A 17,843-nucleotide genomic window follows, 5' to 3' on the forward strand; every position below is an offset into this window, starting at 1 on the left:
TGAACTTGTACGGCTTTTCAGGACAATTCTCCAAAGTTCCTTGTTCAAAAATCACACTAAAATAGGTTTCTGCCTGGAGTAGAGACAATCATCCCCAAAATGAGCCCACAGAGCCTCTGCTTCTTCTCTTGGAGAAAACCATCTTAAAAATTAAAACAAACCCTAAAACAAACAAATAAAAACCCCCAAAAGTGTCTGGTGTACTTTAGAATTTCCATTATGACCATTCATGGAGAGATTTAGTTGGGAAATTGGGAATTAGGAATTGTTCCCTGTGAGGGTGGGCAGGTCCTGGCACAGGGTGCCCAGAGCAGCTGGGGCTGCCCCTGGATCCCTGGCAGTGCCCAAGGCCAGGCTGGACAGGGCTGGGAGCACCTGGGACAGTGGGAGGTGTCCCTGCCATGGCAGGGCTGGGATGGGATGAGATTTAAGGTCCCTTCAACCCAAACAATTCTGGGATCTCTGGTTTTTATTCTCATTGTCACAGTGACCAATCTTGTACCACCATGTCTAAAATCCCAGTGTGAGTATCCACAAAACCTTTCTCTGCTTTTCAATAATCTGTTTTTTTCTGTGACCCAGGCTGGGCTGCCCCTCCCCAATGCCAGGGGAGTTTCCAGCAGGGTTTAACATCCCAGAAATACTCAGAGCTCCTGGATGAAGGGTGACAGAGATGCTGAGGGGATCTCTCTTGTGAGGACAAGGCTGAGAGAGCTGGGGCTGCTCAGCCTCCAAAGGAGATGATTGAGAGGAATCTCATCCAAACACCCACAGGGAGGGCTCAGAGCAGGGCCCAGGCTCTGCTCCAGCCATGGGACAGCAGGACAGGCAGGAACTGATCCCAGGAAGTTCCACCTGGACATCAGGAAGAATTTCTTCCCTGTGAGGTGAACAAGCAGCTCAGGAGGCTGAGTCTCCTCCCTGGGATGTTCCAGGGACAATGCTGTGCTTTGTGCTCTGGGATGGCCCTGCTGGAGCAGGGAGCTCCAGGTGACCCTCTCAGGTCCCTTTTCTGCCCCATTCTGGGATCCCTTTCAGGGATGGGTTATGGAGGGCCTGCCCAGGTGTTTCCCCATTGACAAAGGGCCCTCAGGGTAAAGGGCAGTGGCTGGGAGGATGATGAGAATTTAATCCCCAATTTTTGGTGGTTTTCTGCCTCTTCCATTACATGTCAGGCAGTGGGACCCCCACTCCCAGCTCAGTGGGACTCTACACCAAGAAATCCAAATTTGCTGCCAAGTGCTCCTGACACTAATTGACATTACTGGGTGTTATGGACAAATGCAGAGTTCCTGAAACATGGATCCATCCCTAATTCCAACCTATTCCCTATTTTTTGTCTTCAGCAGGGATAGATTGGAAGCCTAATTTGTGGCCTCTGTCTCAGGTAAGTTTCCCAGCTGGAGGTGAACAATTCCCAGCAGCCCCTCCAGCCCTCACTGCAACATTGAGGAGTTTCTGGCTCATGGATTTCTTCGTGTTCCCATGGAAAAGTCACTGCAAAAGGTGGTCCCAAAACTGAGTTTTGTAAATCTGCGACCTTTTTGTAGTTGAAAGATTCCAAGTGTGGGGTTTGTTTCCTTAACATTTAGTCCTAATTCCAGAGGAAATCCTAATCCTCAAACTTTTACTTACTCTGCCAATCTAGCTTATTATTTCCTCTGGTAAATTGAGGGAATGAATAAGCAAGAGTGACTTCTCTGTATGGTCTGTCTCTCTTTTCAGTTGAAATCTTGCCAAAAAAAAGAAAGACTTGAAAGAAATTTCTGTCCTTATTATACATCTCTCATTAGAGCTCCATTACCAGGTGGCATTAAATATTTCAACAAATATTAATAAGGAGCTTTTGATGTCAGAGCAGTCAGTATTCCTGACCTCTTAGGTCTAGTAAAAAAAAACTTCAAAAGTTTGCCTTCCTTGTAATAAGGTAAGACCTGAGGATCTGAGGCAAGAAATATTTAAGTATCTAATTTAGAGAGAAATCAAGGCAAATTAGGTAGATAAGGATCTTTAAAGATCTAAGCCAACACTGTTAGACTGTTGGAAATATTTGAGGTTTTTTTCCAGTCTTCTCTTTGGTTTTTTCAGAAGTTTTATTTAAATTTTCATCTGGTCAAGTGCTGAATAACAGATTTGCTCCTGGCCATTTTATAGGGTCATGAATGGCTTTGTCTTCCAGGAACAAACCTCATCCCATCCCTTGATGGGAAAAATTTGCATTATCAGCATGAGGAATTTCTAAGAGTTTTCCAGCTCTAGGAGTCCCAGCCTCCAAACTTCATTAAAATAAACAAAAAAACTCCATCTTTCACCTTCCATATTTTTTTTAAACCAAGCTTTGCCAGCGAGTCTGTGACCTCAGGGAGACACCATTTCTCATTCATCAGAGCAATTTAAAAACCCAAACCTCATACTTCAAAAGCACTTCTAGACTCTCTGAGCTAAACCAGGTGAGCACAGGAACCAGCTAAAATAAAATCTTTTCACAAATACAGGATAATCTTCCCTCTGGGATTATTTCTGTCACTTAATGTCACAGGAGGGCACTGTGACACCTGTCCCATGTCATCACACCCCATCAGGGAGGGCATGGAACCAGAAAAGAGCTGTAAAGTTTAAACCTTTTAAAGGCTCTGGCAGGAATCACAGCACATGTGAGGGCTTAGTGCCTGATTCCATAAACACTGGCAGGATTTTTATCTCCCAGGCCATTCCAGCTGCTGGAATGTCAGAGCTGGCAGAGCTCTGAGGTGTCCCCAACAGGAATCACCCATGGGTGCACATCAGCTGCAAAGTGACACAAATTTGCATTCTCTGGACACCGGTTAGCCAGAGAACCCTGCTTTTGCCAGGCATAATTTCCCTTCCTTGTGTGCATCCTGCTCCAGGACAACTCCTCCTGCCCCATTCCAGGACAATTCCTCCTCTTGCCCCATCCCAGGACAATTCCTCCTGCCCCATCCCAGGACAATTCCTCCTCTTGCCCCATCCCAGGACAATTCCTCCTCTTGCCCCATCCCAGGACAATTCCTCCTGCCCCATCCCAGGACAATTCCTCCTCCTGCCCCATCCCAGGACAATTCCTCCTGCCCCATCCCAGGACAATTCCTCCTCCTGCCCCATTCCAGGACAATTCCTCCTCCTGCCCCATTCCAGGACAATTCCTGCTGCCTCATTCCAGGACAATTCCTCCTGCCCCATCCCAGGACAATTCCTCCTGCCCTGTTCCAGAACAATTCCTCCTGCCCCATCCCAGGACAATTCCTCGTGCCCTGTTCCAGCCTTTACCCCTGATTGAATCTCAACTTTGCAATAACCTTTAGGATAACATTCCTCTCTCAAACTAACACCCTGGTGGATTTTTTTCTGAATTGTGTGATTCAATAATTTGAAATAGGATTTGAAAGAGAATTGAGATTGTTCAGTCTGGAGAAGGGAAGCTTTGAGATGATCTAAATGTGGCCTTCCAGGACCTGAAGGGGCTGACAGGAAAGGTAAAGTGAGACAATTTACCAGGGCCTGGAGTGCCAGGACAAGGGGGATGGTTTCCCACTGCCAGAGGGCAGGGCTAGATGGGATATTGGGAAGGAACTCTTCCCTGTGAGTATAGGGATTGGGATGGAATTCCCAGAGCGGCTGTGGCTGCCCCTAGATCCCTGGAAGAGTCCAAGGCCAGGCTGGACAAGGTCTAGTGGAAGGTATCCTTGCACAGGGGGCAGAATAAGCTGAGCTTTCAGCTCCCTTCCCACCCAAACCATTCAGTGATTCCACGAGCGGTGAGTGAGAAGAACCAAGCCTTGAGGGACGCTGAGAGCTGGGGCATGACCACAGCACAGTGGGATCAGAAACACCAGAGGGAACAGGAGTGGCCAGTACTCACAGAATTCACAGGATCACCAGGTTGGAAGAGACCTTAAAGATCATAGAGTCCAACCCAGCCCCTGTTGCTCTGGTTTTTTAAGATTTTCTAAGCTTTCTGATGTTTACATTCTTGTAACAAACTTTCTCACACACTTTCTGTAAATAACTCATTGTTTTGCATTCTTTTATGGAGGAGGAGAAATTTGATGGACTGTTGGTTTGTCCAGTGTCATTGGAGGGGTGGCACTGTCACCCTCCAATTCACTGTCACTTTTGGGAATCTATAAATGTTAGAATCAGAAATAAACTTCCCTTTTTTCACCTTGAGAACAGCAGTGTGTGCACTCGTGTTGTTTCGTGTCCTATAGTGACAAGCCCACCTCAACTGAACCCTGGCACCCAGTGCCACATCCAGGCTTTGTTAAACACCCCCAGGGATGGGGACTCCACCACCTCCCTGGGCAGCCATTCCAGAACTTTATCACTCCTTCTGTAAAAAACTTCTTCCTGATATCCAGCCTGAATTTCCCTTGGCACAGCTTGAGGCTGTGTGCTCTGGTTGTGTCAGTGCTACTGGAGAAAGAGCCCAGCCCCAGCTGAGCACAGGCACCTTTCAGGAGCTGTGAGAGTGATGAGGGCAGCCCTGAGTCTCCTTTGCTCCAGGCTGAGCACCCCCAGCTCCCTCAGGGCTTCCTCACTCACAGGGTTTGTGTTCCCAGCCCCTCTCCAGCCTCATTGCCCCCTCTGGACACGCTGCAGTGTCCCAAAGCCCTTCCTTGTTGGTAGAATGCTGTAGAGCTCCCCACTTGTAATATAGATAAGAAATAATAAACACCTGAGTGTCACAGACACATTTTATGAAAAATCCTTTCCTTAGGATCTTTTCTCCTGAGAAGCTGAGAGGCCTCAGAAACAAAATGTAACCAATGGTTATCTGCTGCTGTGGGATGCAACAGGTGCATCTGGGATTGGTCTCATGTGATTGTTTTTAATTAATGGCCAATCACAGTCCAGCTGTCTCAGAGTCTCTGGTCAGTCACAGGATTTTATTATCATTCCATTCCTTTCTATTCCTTTCAAGCCTTCTGATGAAATTCTTTCTTCTATTCTTTTAGTATTGTTTTTAATATATCATTTTATTTTAATATAATATATATCATAAAATAATAAATCAGCTTTCTGAAACATGGAGTCAAGATTCTCATCTCTTCCCTCATCATGGGACCCCTGCAAACACCACCACACCTAAGCCTGAACAGGAAATATTGTCTGGAGAGTTTCCATCCCTCTTGACAGAGGTAGAAAAAAGGAGCCAAAAACCAGCAGTGAGGGGAGCTGCAGAGACTGATAAGGTCACCCCTGAGTCTCCTTTTCTCCAGGTTGAGCACCCCCAGCTCCCTCAGGGGTTCCTCTCAGGATTTGTGTTCCCAGGCCCTCTCCAGCCTCGCTGTCCCCTCTGGACACACTGCAGTGTCCCAAAGCCCTTTCTTGTTGGTAGAATGCTGTAAAATTCACTACTTATAGTCTAGATAAGAAATAACAAACACCTAAGCCTGAAGAGGAAATATTGTCTGGAGAGTTTCAATCCCTCTTGACAGAGGTAGAAAAAAGGAGCCAAAAACCAGCAGTGAGGGGAGCTGCAGAGACTGATAAGGTCACCCCTGAGTCTCCTTTCTCCAGGCTGAGCACCCCCAGCTCCCTCAGGGGTTCCTCTCAGGATTTGTGTTCCCAGGCCCTCTCCAGCCTCGCTGTCCCCTCTGGACACACTGCAGTGTCCCAAAGCCCTTTCTTGTTGGTAGAATGCTGTAAAATTCACTACTTATAGTCTAGATAAGAAATAACAAACACCTAAGCCTGAAGAGGAAATATTGTCTGGAGAGTTTCAATCCCTCTTGACAGAGGTAGAAAAAAGGAGCCAAAAACCAGCAGTGAGGGGAGCTGTAGAGACTGGTAAGGCCACCCCTGAGTCTCTTTTTCTCCAGGATAAACACTCCCAGCTCCCTGCAGTACTCACAGAGAGCAGTGGTCAGCTTCTCAGGCTGGTCATAGTGCACCATGGCCACACAGAGGGTGTTGAGGGCCACCACGCAGAGCACCACCCAGTAGAAGCTCTGGGCCTTCACCATGCGGCGGATGAAGAAGCGGAACATCTTCTCCTTCCTCCTGAAGTAGGACGAGCTCTCGTTCTTGCCACTCTTCAAACTGGCACGGGCAAAGGGAGACCCTGGGACAGAAAGAAGAGTCACCACAGCCCATCCCAGCAGGGAAAAGGCTGCAGGGGGTTCCTGGACACACAGAGCCTCTCCAAGCACCACCAGAACAGCTCAGCAGGAAGCTGGGGATGTTGAGAATGGGCTGAGCAAGGGTGTCTCGCTTGTAATGAGGGATGAAGGCTGGGCTTTTAAAACTTCATGGGCCAATGCCTAGCTCCACCACCTAAACTGGGCTTCCAAACCTTTGCAGCAATCCTGATTGTCACAGTTAAACTCATCACTTTTTCCTGGTTGACAGGGACAGAGAGCAGCAGGCACAGGATATTTCTGCCCACGGTGTGGAGCACGTCCTCGTGCAGCTGGGTAGGTGCAACAGGAAAGATGATTCTCCTGCTCCAAGGACTGTTTTGTCCCTGTTTTTTCCTGCTCCAAGGACCAGTTACTAGGGAATTGAGTGAATTCTCCTTAATTTACTCTCCAGCCTCAGCTATTTCTTTAGCAGAGGGCTCAACCTTCCTCCGTGGATCAGATTTTGGGCTCAGCCATTCATTTGTCTCAATTCTGCCTCTATCAGCTCCATTTCCACTCTGGGCTGAAACCCTGGCAAAGAGTCAAGGGTTTCAACAATAGGGAGCTGATGGAAGAAATGATTCCTGATGCCAGCTCTCCCCCTGGGGTAGAGGCACTGCTCAGATGAAAAGGCAATCTCCAGCTGATGCCGAGGCAGGAGAAATCAGGAATAAGGGAAGAAACACACGGACCCCTTGGGGCTCCTCTGCAGCAGCCAGGGAAGCTGCTGCAAGCAGGGGAGATGGTGATGGTGCCAGGCTGGCCACTGCCTGTGCCAGTGGTTTGGGACAAGATATCATTGCTGCCCTTCCCCACCCTGGGATGGAGCATCCCAGCAGGATGAGCAGGACATGTCCTGGAGCTCTCCTGGGCTCAGTGACATGAACAGAAAGTTCTGGCTTCAGCAGCCAAATCCTGGAGTGTGATCACCTCCATGTCAACACTTGGAATGGGTGGGAATCTCACCCAGCCTCGTCCTGCCACATCCACCACAGCAGCCAGAGAAAGGATGAGGCATCCAGATGTGACAGCAGCGGGTTCTCCAAGCCTCACAGCCCCACACAAGTGTGATGTTCCCCCATGGAAAGTGAGCTCTCTGCTCCATTTCACATTTCTGGCCATCCACCAGCACTCCAAAAGCAGAGCTGGCCTTGGCCAGGCTTTGAACAAACTCCATGCTGAAAAAATCAGTGTGTTCTTCTGTTGGTTTGAAAATCCTGCCTTTGGCAGTTTGGAAGAGAAGAAATCACAGTGCTCCTCCTCTGCTCTGCTTTAAGACAACAAGAAGAGCCAAAGTTTGGGATTTAGGCTGCTTCATATCACAGCACTGCTTAGCAGGTACAGAGCTCTCAGATAGCCAAGCCCCTCTGTATTGCCAGACTGGCAAAGGAACAGTGCTGCCCTCTCATTCCTGTCTGCTGATCTTCCAGAAATGCAAAGCAGTGATATTTAAACTGCTCCAACATGGAAAACATTCCTTCTTCAGGCTTTGGTGTCTGGGAATCAAAGCAGTGCCCCGTGCCTGGTACAGCACAGAGGGTGTGAAGCCAGTGGGAGTAGAAAGAAAAGAATAAAAGCTAAGAAGAACTGCAGAGAACACCCTGGGAAGTGTTTACCACTACAGAGCTTTATACTGCAGCTATAAAGCTCATCAAGGTGCTTGTGCTTGAATTAAAGTGCAACATTTTCAGCCAATGGCCAGAGAGAGACCTGGCAAAGTCTCCCCACCCTGAGCTGCATCTTCACATGGCACTCAGGGATCATTTGTTAGTTCTTCCACACTCCTTCTGCTCCCATATGAACACACTACAGAAAACCATCCAAAAACCCCTTTTCTCCAAAACAGATCCTTTATGCATAATTGCCCACGTGATCTGATTGTTTATGCTCTGCATTCCAGCCTCTTCACAAGCCTGCAGAAGTAGCTGCTTAACCCATTCCTTCTTTTCTGCCTCATTCCATGAATCAAAATCAAAGCCACTTTTCCCAAGTGGGTGAAGCACTCACAGAAGGTGGAAAGCACTGCTGTTATTTTCCCTGCCATATGCTCCTGAGACAGTTCCCAGCTCTGCCTCGGATTATTCCCGAGCCCAGATGCTCCATCATCCGTTGCCACCTGAAATGCTGAACTCCAAGATCTGTTGGTGTGGCTCTGGCTGCCCAGAGCCTGGAGGGACTTGGATTTGGAGGCAAAGATCTCATAATTATTGCAACCGTGAGCAAATATTCCAAAAACGACCATTCCTTGTCATATCCATGCAGGGATCCGAGAAAAAACAACAAACCAAACCAAAAATGCACACAGGCTGCTGCATTTTTGCCCTTTTTCAGCACCAAACCTCTCCTGGAAGTGGCAGCAGTTTCACCACAAACCCTGCAGGCCAGGGGACTGTGGCAGCTCAGTGCTGGTGTCAGGAACATGCCAAGCCACGCTCATTTTCTGCAACCAACTCTTCCTTTAAAGGGGGGGAAAAATAAATTCCAGCAGCAGCTGTGATCCCTGAAAACATCAAGGCCAACTTTTCAAAGGGCAACTGAGGCACTCATGCTGTGCAACAGCCACGGACACGGATTCTCAAATGTGCTGTTTGTGCTGCTCCTTCTGTGCATCCAGGATTTGCTGCTTCGTGGGGACTGGGCTGCCAAGACATTTCTTTGGAAGATAATGAGAACATCTGCTGCTTCAGCAGCAAAACAGCCTCCAACAACAGGCACAGGATGAGCAGAGTGCCCGACTGCAGAGCAGCAGGAGAGGCTCTCCCACAGCTCAGAGGGGTTTGGCTCCAACAGCTCCCTGAGGTGGGTTCTGGGTGCCCAGAGCCTCCCCTGGCAGCCCAGAGCTGCCTCTGCCTCCCCACCTGGGCAGATCTCAGCAGGGAATCAGCGCTGGGAGCTGCAGAATGGGCAGCACCTCCTCAGCCTGAAGACACCAAATTCACCCCAGCAACACCCCACGGTGCAGGATGCCCTGCTCTGCACTGGATCTCCACATCTGGCTTTAGAATCGCTTCAAGATCTTCCTCTAAGACAAGAATGAGAGAATTGAGGCCGCTGCCCAGCACCTCCCAGTGACCACTCCCACAGCAAAGGCTGGGACACCTCAGCTGGGCATTAGTGAACCACAGGACCGTGGCCACTTCCTTTCCTCCCTCCAACAGTGTTGTTTGGCAGATTTGGGGTTCATTAGCATGGATGAGCACGTTCCAAGCAGAATCCCAGGATGGCCAGCCCAGCAGGGACTATGCCAAGGCTTTGCAGGGCTCTCCCAAGGGTGCAGCATGCAAGAGCTGAGGCAGGCAGCGCAGGGAGAGGGTGAAGCCACGGAGCTTTTTGCTTTGGGAAGTCGAGTGCTGCTGCTGCTGCAGCAGTGGAAATTCATTCTCCTTCAGGAAACTGCAGCTTCTGGAGCAAAGGAGCCTCTCCAGAGGAGGAAATATGGCATGGACAGGTTGAGGTGGAGATCGAAACCTCGGGGGATGCGAAGCCAGTACTCACCAACGGAGCAAATGTCTGTGAAATGGTCCTCACCTTCTTCTGCATGAATCAGGTCATTTTTGCTCTTCTTTATTGCGGCTCTTTTCAACACTGCGTGCAAATTAAAGAGAAAATGCCCCGTGAGGATGCAGAGTGGATTCTCTCTCCCCCTCCCTTCACTCTCCAGGGCCAGCATTTCCTTCCCAATGCCAGCTCAAAGCTCTCCCACCAGGGTACCCTGGAGCAAACAGGACAACCCACAACCCTGCAGGGCCTCTGCACACCTCAGTGCCAGGGTGCTTTACTCCTTTGCCCTTCCAGCTCTTGAAGGTTTGCCAGGCACAGCTCTGCACGTTCCACTTCATGCAGCAGATGCAGGAGGGTGGGGGGGTCACTGCAGCTGCACTTTCAGCACAGCACAAAGGCTGGGCAGGGACACTGGAGCTTCCTGAGCCCCACAGGGCTGGGAGATGAGTGCTGCCACCCCTGGAACCACCAGTGCTGTTTGCAGCAGGCACTGTGAGGGAGTCAGAGTTTACAGAGCTCGGTTTACCACCCAGCCATGCCTCAAGGAGCAGAAATGCTGCGTGGAAAAAGCGGCCACACATCAGTGAGCAGCCTCTCAGCAGCACCCGGTGTTCAATCCCTGCCCTCTGGGGATGTCAGAATTCTTTGAAAACACTTTTTTTTTCCCTCCAAAAGCAGCTTTTAGTGGGGAGGGCAAACATCACTACATTTACTCCAACTGAGAGCTCTGCACTGTCCACCCAGAGCACGGGGGGGTGAGGCAGGAGCACTGAGGACGCTGCTCCCAGGACCACCTACCTGCAGAACCTTGAGAAGTGGCAGAAAAAAAAAATCACGTTGGTACAGTTTGGTGACAGCTTCGAGACAGACAGTAACTAAAGCAGCACTTTCTATCAGCAGTAAGACACCCCACGGTGTGGTGATACAGACTGGTCCGTGGGCACACACAGCAAAGCCACTCACGCTGCAGAGACTGCCCCGGGGAGGCTCCTCCACAACATCCCCTCAACCCTAATTGTCTACAAATTCCTTTCCCACACTGCACGGATTGCCCTGCCCTGACAGAGACGTGGATGCGCTTCCTGCTCCTACGGGCTGTGCTTGAGTCACTACAGGGGAACACCCAGAGCAGAGGGGAGGATGCTCTGAACCTGTGGTCTGGATCCATTGTTTGTGCTCCTTGCTGCCCCACCCAGCTCTGCTGAATCCTCAGTCCCAGCAATGCCAGCTCGGGGGTCCCTCAGGCTGGGTCTGTCCCAGTTCACTCCAGCATGTCCAGGGCCATCCTCAGCACTGGAGCACGACCAGCACTGGGATTAAATATTTCCAACACTCCCTGGCATGAACTGAGCAGCTTTTTATCTTCTGCCCCAGAAAACTCCTCGGTGTGTTTGGCAGTGAGGTTGTGCCATCTCTCCAGGCACGTCCCTGTGTTTTGGGGACTCGGAATTTATCACCATAGACTGTGGGCTGCTCCAGGCTGGGAACATTCTCGGGCTCCTTTCACTTTAGGATAAGAGGAACCTGAGTATCTCTGGGTCTTTACTCCATGCCTTGCACCCACCTCGAGTTTCTCACAGCACTCAGCCTTGCAGACTGCTCCTCACACACAAACTCCAGCGAGGCCCGGCTGTGCCCAGGTGCCAGCCAGGCTTCCCCAGCTCACACACACCCCCAGCACACACAGCAGGACTGGCACGCACACCTCAGCCCTGACCTGCTCCAGCCCCAGATCGTCCCCAGCGCAGGTCACCGGGCCGGCCGAGGCTGCAGCAGCACCTGCAGCGCTGCACGCCTGGGAGGGAGCCAGGCCGAAAAACCACCTGGGCATGTCACCGGTGACCTGGGCACGGGGCTGCGAGGGGAAAGCTGCCCCTGGGTGCCACCTAAGCCCCTGGTGATTTGCAATCCACTCACTGTTGTAGCTGCTGCCGCTGCCAGTCTCTGCCGGCGCCGTGCCTTGAGGAATCGGCCCTTCCGAGGCGGCCCTCCCTGACAGTGAATGGGAGGAGAAAAAAAAAGAGGGGGGGGAGGGAGGGGAGGGGAAAGGAGGAGACATGGGAGGACGAAAGATGGTCAGAAAAGGGAGAGGGAAGAGTCTTTAACTGAGCTTTGAGCGGCTGGCGCATCCTAAGAGCTGTCGGGGCTGGAGGCCCAGGGGGAGCATCCCCGTGGCCTCGCTGCTCGGCTCCTCCGGCCGTCCTGCCACGCCGGGCTCGCACGTCGGAAGGAAGGATCACCACACCCTGTTATGTCTTACTGCTTACAGCTAACAGGGGGCTCAGTCCCTTGGTCAAATCCGTTCGGAGCCCTGCCTTTCTCTCAGGTCAGCGCATTCGCTCTTCTCCATCCTCCTGGCAGCCTCTACCCCCTGCACACACAGCCAGCCACCCTCGGCAGGGCGTGGGCACCGACCCCGAGGGCACATCCCCATCCCGGGCCGGTGTGCGGTGTCCCATAACCGCTCCTCAGCCACCTGCAGCCTGCGCAAGGGGCTCTGTGGCCGGATTTGTGCCGGGTGCATGCGGGAGGATCCTCCTGCTCGGGAGGAAGGCGTGGCAGTGACAGCAGTGGAACCTCTCCCGTGGCACAGGAGGAAAATGCCCCGCAAAGGCACCTACCGTCCAGAGGGGACTTCTCTTCGGCGTTCTTGTCCTCCTCGGCCAGCATCACCTCCTCTGGAAAAGGAAAACCAGCCAGGGTCAGCCTCAGATTCCTCAGAGCACTGCCCCGACGGCGGCTGGTGGGGCAGCAGGAGCCTGTCCCGGTGCCACCCAGCCCATCGTGGTGCCACACAGCCCACCCCGGTGCCACCAGCCCGTCCCTGACACAGTCTGCAGAGCAATTCATGGCTCAGGGCTGTGTTTCTCACTGAATTCACAGAATTCAGTGAGAATCAGGTTGGAATCAGTGAGAATCAATCACCAGGTTGGAAAAGACCTTCAAGATCATCGAGTCCAACCCAGCCCCAACCCCTCAGCTCAACCCTGGCACCCAGTGCCACATCCAGGCTTTGTTAAACACACCCAGGGATGGGGACTCCACCACCTCCCTGGGCAGCCATTCCAGAACTTTATCACTCCTTCTGTAAAAAACTTCTTCCTGACACCCAACCTGAATTTCCCTTGGCACAGCTTGAGGCTGTGTGCTCTGGTTGTGTCAGTGCTGCTGGAGAAAGAGCCCAGCCCCAGCTGAGCACAGGCACCTTTCAGGAGCTGTGAGAGTGATGAGGGCAGCCCTGAGTCTCCTTTGCTCCAGGCTGAGCACCCCCAGCTCCCTCAGGGCTTCCTCACAGGGTTTGTGTTCCCAGCCCCTCTCCAGCCTCGCTGCCCCCTCTGGATGCTCTCATCTCAACTTCCTTCCCAAGCTGAGGGGCCAGAGCTGGGCACAGCACTCAGGGTGTGCCCTCACCAGTGCTGAGCACAGGGGCACAAGGACCTCCCTGCTCCTGCTGGCCACAGCATTCCTGACCCAGGCCAGGAACCTTTCTCAGCCCCTGTCCCTCTCACACAGGGGGAGGATTCCAAACCAGCTATTTCCTCCATGAGATCCCTCCTCACAACCACCCACACCACCTCCCACACTGGGTTCTTCACCAGCTCTCATCCCCAAGGCACCTCTGGAGACCAAGGACCTTCCTGCAGACCAGGCAGCACCACAAATCCCACAAGCCCCAGGAAGGTCTCTCATGCTCATCCATGCTGGAGACAGTTTAGGGAAGATGCTCCACACCCATCACTGCTCTTTTGTCTCCAAAAATCAGGATTCAGCCATGGGGAGCAGAGTGGTGGCACAGGGTGGGAGCAGCAGGGCCACATGGCAGGAGAGTCACTGTCACCACAGGGCCATCACATCAAATCTTTGTCCAAAGAAAATCCACAGCAAGTTTTCCATGGGGGAACTGTGCCTGGCACAGTGATTGCAACACCACCCTTCCATTCCTCTGCAACTCATCTCCAAAATACACCTTGCACTGTCCTAAATTAAAAAAAAATAAACGGGAAACACTAAAAACCAAGCTCCCAAAATGGAATAATTTTGATCTGTGTGAAAGGCAACCCAATTTCCTGAGGTTTCCCAGGGCACTGTCACCCCCATGGCCAGTTTGCAGCACTGTGCCAATACTTGGGACTGCACTCAGAACCACAGATTTTGGGTTTGCTGCTGGAAACTGTGCTGTGGGGTTCTGCTAAAGGACAACCCAAAGCAAACAAAACATTGAGTTGGCAGCTGGTAAACTCCACACTTCCTTCTATTCTCATAAATGGCAAATTCACACGCCTGTAATTCCATCAATGTGAGCTCTTACTAAAACATCTGACACTATGTTCCAACCAAATTTTGCTTTAAAGTCCATTTAAGCCAGTCTAGATGGAAGAGCAACTTCAGAAAAATAAATACAAACAAACCAGAGGCCAAACATCAAAGTGTGTAGCTGAGAGCTGTCTAGAAGGATACCAGAGGGATCAGCCTTATATAAGTCTATATAAGCCACACAAGCCTTATATAATCTCTTTATTAATCATCTGGGAGAGAGAGGGAATGATACTTTAATAAGACAGCAAATTGAGAAGGCTGAAAAATAATACCAGGGGCTGAGGAAAGCTGGAAAATTAAGCAGAGGGAAAGGAAATACAGAAGTGCAAAGTAATGCACCAGAGATGTGAAAGAAAGGAGAGCTGAGAGGGGTAAAAATGTCAGATGAGCTCAAAGCTGCACTTGAAAAGGTGTAAAGTCCTTCCAAAAACCCACAAGTTGTGCCTGCAATCCCCACCTCCAATTCAGGTGGTTTTCAAGTCTTCTTAAGACAGGTCAGAAGAGTGAAATGGGCTTTTTCAGGCAGTTCAAGAGACTTCTCTGACCAGCCAGCACCTCAGACCAAAAGGTTCTTCTCAAGTCCCTCCCAGGGAAAGCTGTACTGATGTTTGGGGATGAAAATATGGGAGGACTGAAATAGCAATTCCCAGTCTGACTGCCCTGAAACACGAGGAAGGGGTGGGAGACCCTTCCCAAAGGCTGTGCTATACTGATTTCCACCTACAAATTACTCTTACAAGACAATTCTGCAAACCTTTGCCCCAAATTCAGGGTCCTGAATTGGTTCTCAAATATACCTCCAATTCAGGTGGTTTTCAAGTCTTCTTAAGACAGGTCAGAAGAGTGAAATGGGCTTTTTCAGGCAGTTCAAGAGACTTCTCTGACCTGCCAGCACCTCAGACCAAAAGGTTCTTCTGAAGTCCCCCCCCTAGGGAAAGCTGTACTGATGTTTGGGGATAAAAATATGGGAGGACTGAAATGGCAATTCCCAGTCTGACTGCCCTGAAACACGAGGAAGGGATGGGAGACCCTTCCCAAAAGCTGTGCTATAGCTGTGCTATATTTGTAGGTGATTTCCACCTACAAATTACTCTTACAAGACAATTCTGCAAACCTTTGCCCCAAATTCAGCATCCTGAATTGGTGCTCAAACAAACCTCCATCCATAAACACAGCTGGGCTCAGTTTTGCTGTTCCTTTAAAATAACCCAACCTTTTTTCACCTCTGAAATCCCCTCAAGCCTCACTCTCCTCCTGCAGCGTTCCCAGGTTCTCTCCCTTGATCATTATTCCTGTCTGCCTCGTGTCCTCTGGGAATCCAAAGGACCACAGCTACCCCAGGAGGTTTTTAAGGCTAAAAACAGAGCTCAGCAGGTCACTGAGCACTGCCAGGAGGGGTTTTTCACCAGCCAGCATCCTGAACAGAGGCTCAGGAGCTGCTCTGCCTTTAGTCATCCCTAACAGAGCCTGGAAGGAGATCATTGGGCACCTGAAAACCCCCCAAAAATGGTGCTTCTGCATGAGGAGCAATGTTCAGCAGAGAGATGGGACCAGATCAGCAATTCTGAGCCTCCAAAAGCTCAGGGGCTTTGCCAGGGTGTCAGAGGCAGGGGTGTCTCAGCAGCAAGAGGAAATTTTGGTCATTAAGTGCTGGGTTGGAAATAAAGGCAAAGCAGCTGAGAAAGTGGTGCCCCTTCTCCTCCTCTTTGGTGTGAGGAAAGAGGACACTGGGGGCTCAAAGAAGCAGCAGATGACTGGAAATAACAAAGACTAAATGAGTTTAATTTCTGGCTGGGTAAATAGAAACAGTTGATAAAAACGCAGCCCTCAGAAGTGGCTGCCATGCTCTCCCAAGGAGTTCTGCTTTGTCTTTGTGGGAATTACCCTGTCTTGGCATCTCACATGTGTGGTATTTTTGGGGTCCCCTGTCGTGGGGAGGAAGGATGAACCCAACTCCATGTTCTTAGAAGGCTAATTTATTATTTTATGTTACTATATTATATGAAAGAATGCTATTCTAAACTATATTAAAGAATAGAGAAAGGATACAGACAGAAGGCTTAACAAGATACTAATGAAAAACTCCTGACTCCTTCCAGAGTCCTGACACAGCCTGACCGTGATTGGTCATTAAGTAAAAACAATTCACATGTTGGAGAAACAATCTCCAACCACATTCCAAAGCAGCCAAACACAGGAGAAGCAAATGAGATAATATTGTTTTCCTTTTTCTCTGAGGCTTCTCAGCTTCCCAGAAGAAAATTCTGGGCAAGGGATTTTTCTAGAAAACGTGACAGTGACACACACAGGGTTCGTTGCTGGAGGTGTCTGTTCCCATCTCTCTCAGGGGCTCAGGGCTCTGTTCTTCTAAAGAAAGCTGAAACCTGAAGTTCAGAAAGCTCTGCTGTGCCAAGGAATGGCCTTGAAATTACAGAGGGCTGGCAGAGAGAGGTGAAACCATTCCCAAAGCCTGGCACTCCAGAACAGAAGCACTCCAGTTTGGTGTGAAAAAGGTGGATTTGGAAAGAATTAAAATGCAAAAGATGTGAAACTTGATTAGCCCTGAACAGGAAGATTTTAGAGTCTCTGAGCAAAGTGTTTTCCAAATGATTCATGTCCTTGTAAGATAAGAGAAACATCTTCAAAAGAATATTTGTGGGCTTATAAACTCTTTACTCTATGTGGAGAACTTGTAGTTCCCTTTTCTTCAAAAATTCCAGCCTTGGAGTTCCTGCAGTTCTGAGGAGTTCAGTGGAGAAAACAGCAGGAGCAAAATCATTTGCATGGATTGCATCACTTGGCACTTTTTAATTCCTCTGGAAAGGACAACTGCCTCCAAAGTGAAGGAGGGGAGGTTTAGGTGGAATTTTGGGAAGGAATCCTTCCCTGTGAGGGTGGGCAGGCCCTGGCACAGGTGCCCAGAGCAGCTGGGGCTGCCCCTGGATCCCTGGCAGTGCCCAAGGCCAGGCTGGATGGGGCTTCCACCCCAAACCAGTCTGGGATTCTGTGATAATTCAAATTACTGACATTAATGAGAAACATTAAAGTCACTTCACAGTGGTCCATGAGCAATAACCACAGTGTTAAATTAAAATGATTGTTGACTGAGGGGTGGTAGGGCACAGGGAAAGGAGTGATTTTAGTCACTCATACTTCCCTTGGTCCTAAAACAACACTTGAGGTAAAAACCTGAGCACTACAAAGGACAAGGGCACCTCCTGTCCAGCTCCAGCAACTACACAGAATATGTGAAAAACTACAGAGTAAAAACCATCTAAGGATTAAGACCTCATTTTATGAAGCACTGGAATACAGCTTTCCACTCTTCCTGCCTTGCATCAAAAATAAACAAGGGGGAAAAAATCGAACAAACCAAATGTTCAGGGAAGATATTAGAAATATTGGAAACCTGATGAGGCTTCCAGGGGAAGAGAGGGGATTGGGCTGATTGGTTCTGGGTGCTCTGGAGCAGGAAAAAATAAGATGAAACAAGGTAGAGGGAGATTAGAGAAAGAAAAGTAATTAAAAGAACTCCTGGATTCTTCCTCTTGCTGCAGAAAGGCAACGGATTGAAAGTGAGGGCAGGACACAGCTCCGTGGAGTTGTTTGGTTTTTTAAATCAAACTGGGTTTAACACATGGCACTCTTTGCTCCCAGAGTCAGTGAGGTCAAGGCTGGCAGAAGGATTTAAAAACAATTCAATATTCCCAGGAATAATGACCAAATCCTCCAGAGTTCCATTAGAGCAGAATCCCAGGAGCTTTTGCTTTCCCTTTGTGCACACAGCTCTTGCCTGGGGCTGCTGCAAGATTTCTGTCCCCTTCTGTCTGTCCTCCCTGGCTGGATCTCCCCCCTCCAGTCCTGGAGAAGGAATTCCAGATC

At 50.0% G+C, this 17,843-nt stretch overlaps 1 protein-coding gene across 11 annotated transcripts in view; it reads right to left on the reverse strand.

The window, feature by feature from the left end:
* Nucleotides 1–17,843, reverse strand: part of CACNA1B (calcium voltage-gated channel subunit alpha1 B) — a 334,736-nt gene that overhangs the window by 142,707 nt on the left and 174,186 nt on the right. For 5 of the 11 annotated variants that reach the window (XM_071453694.1, XM_071453693.1, XM_071453692.1 and 2 more), the window contains exons 9-12: nt 12,266–12,322; nt 11,562–11,636; nt 9,639–9,728; nt 5,876–6,085 (exon numbers count right to left, since the gene is read on the reverse strand). In XM_071453694.1, the coding sequence (XP_071309795.1) occupies nt 5,876–6,085; nt 9,639–9,728; nt 11,562–11,636; nt 12,266–12,322 (432 nt within the window). The remainder of the gene's footprint in view (nt 1–5,875; nt 6,086–9,638; nt 9,729–11,561; nt 11,637–12,265; nt 12,323–17,843) is intronic. The other 6 variants (XM_071453698.1, XM_071453695.1, XM_071453699.1 and 3 more) reach the window with 3 other exon arrangements.

This window comes from Agelaius tricolor, unplaced genomic scaffold (genome assembly GCF_023055355.1).
Source record: "Agelaius tricolor isolate 1412-34295 unplaced genomic scaffold, bAgeTri1.0.p SCAF_37, whole genome shotgun sequence".
In the NCBI taxonomy this organism is placed as follows: Eukaryota; Metazoa; Chordata; class Aves; order Passeriformes; family Icteridae; genus Agelaius; species Agelaius tricolor.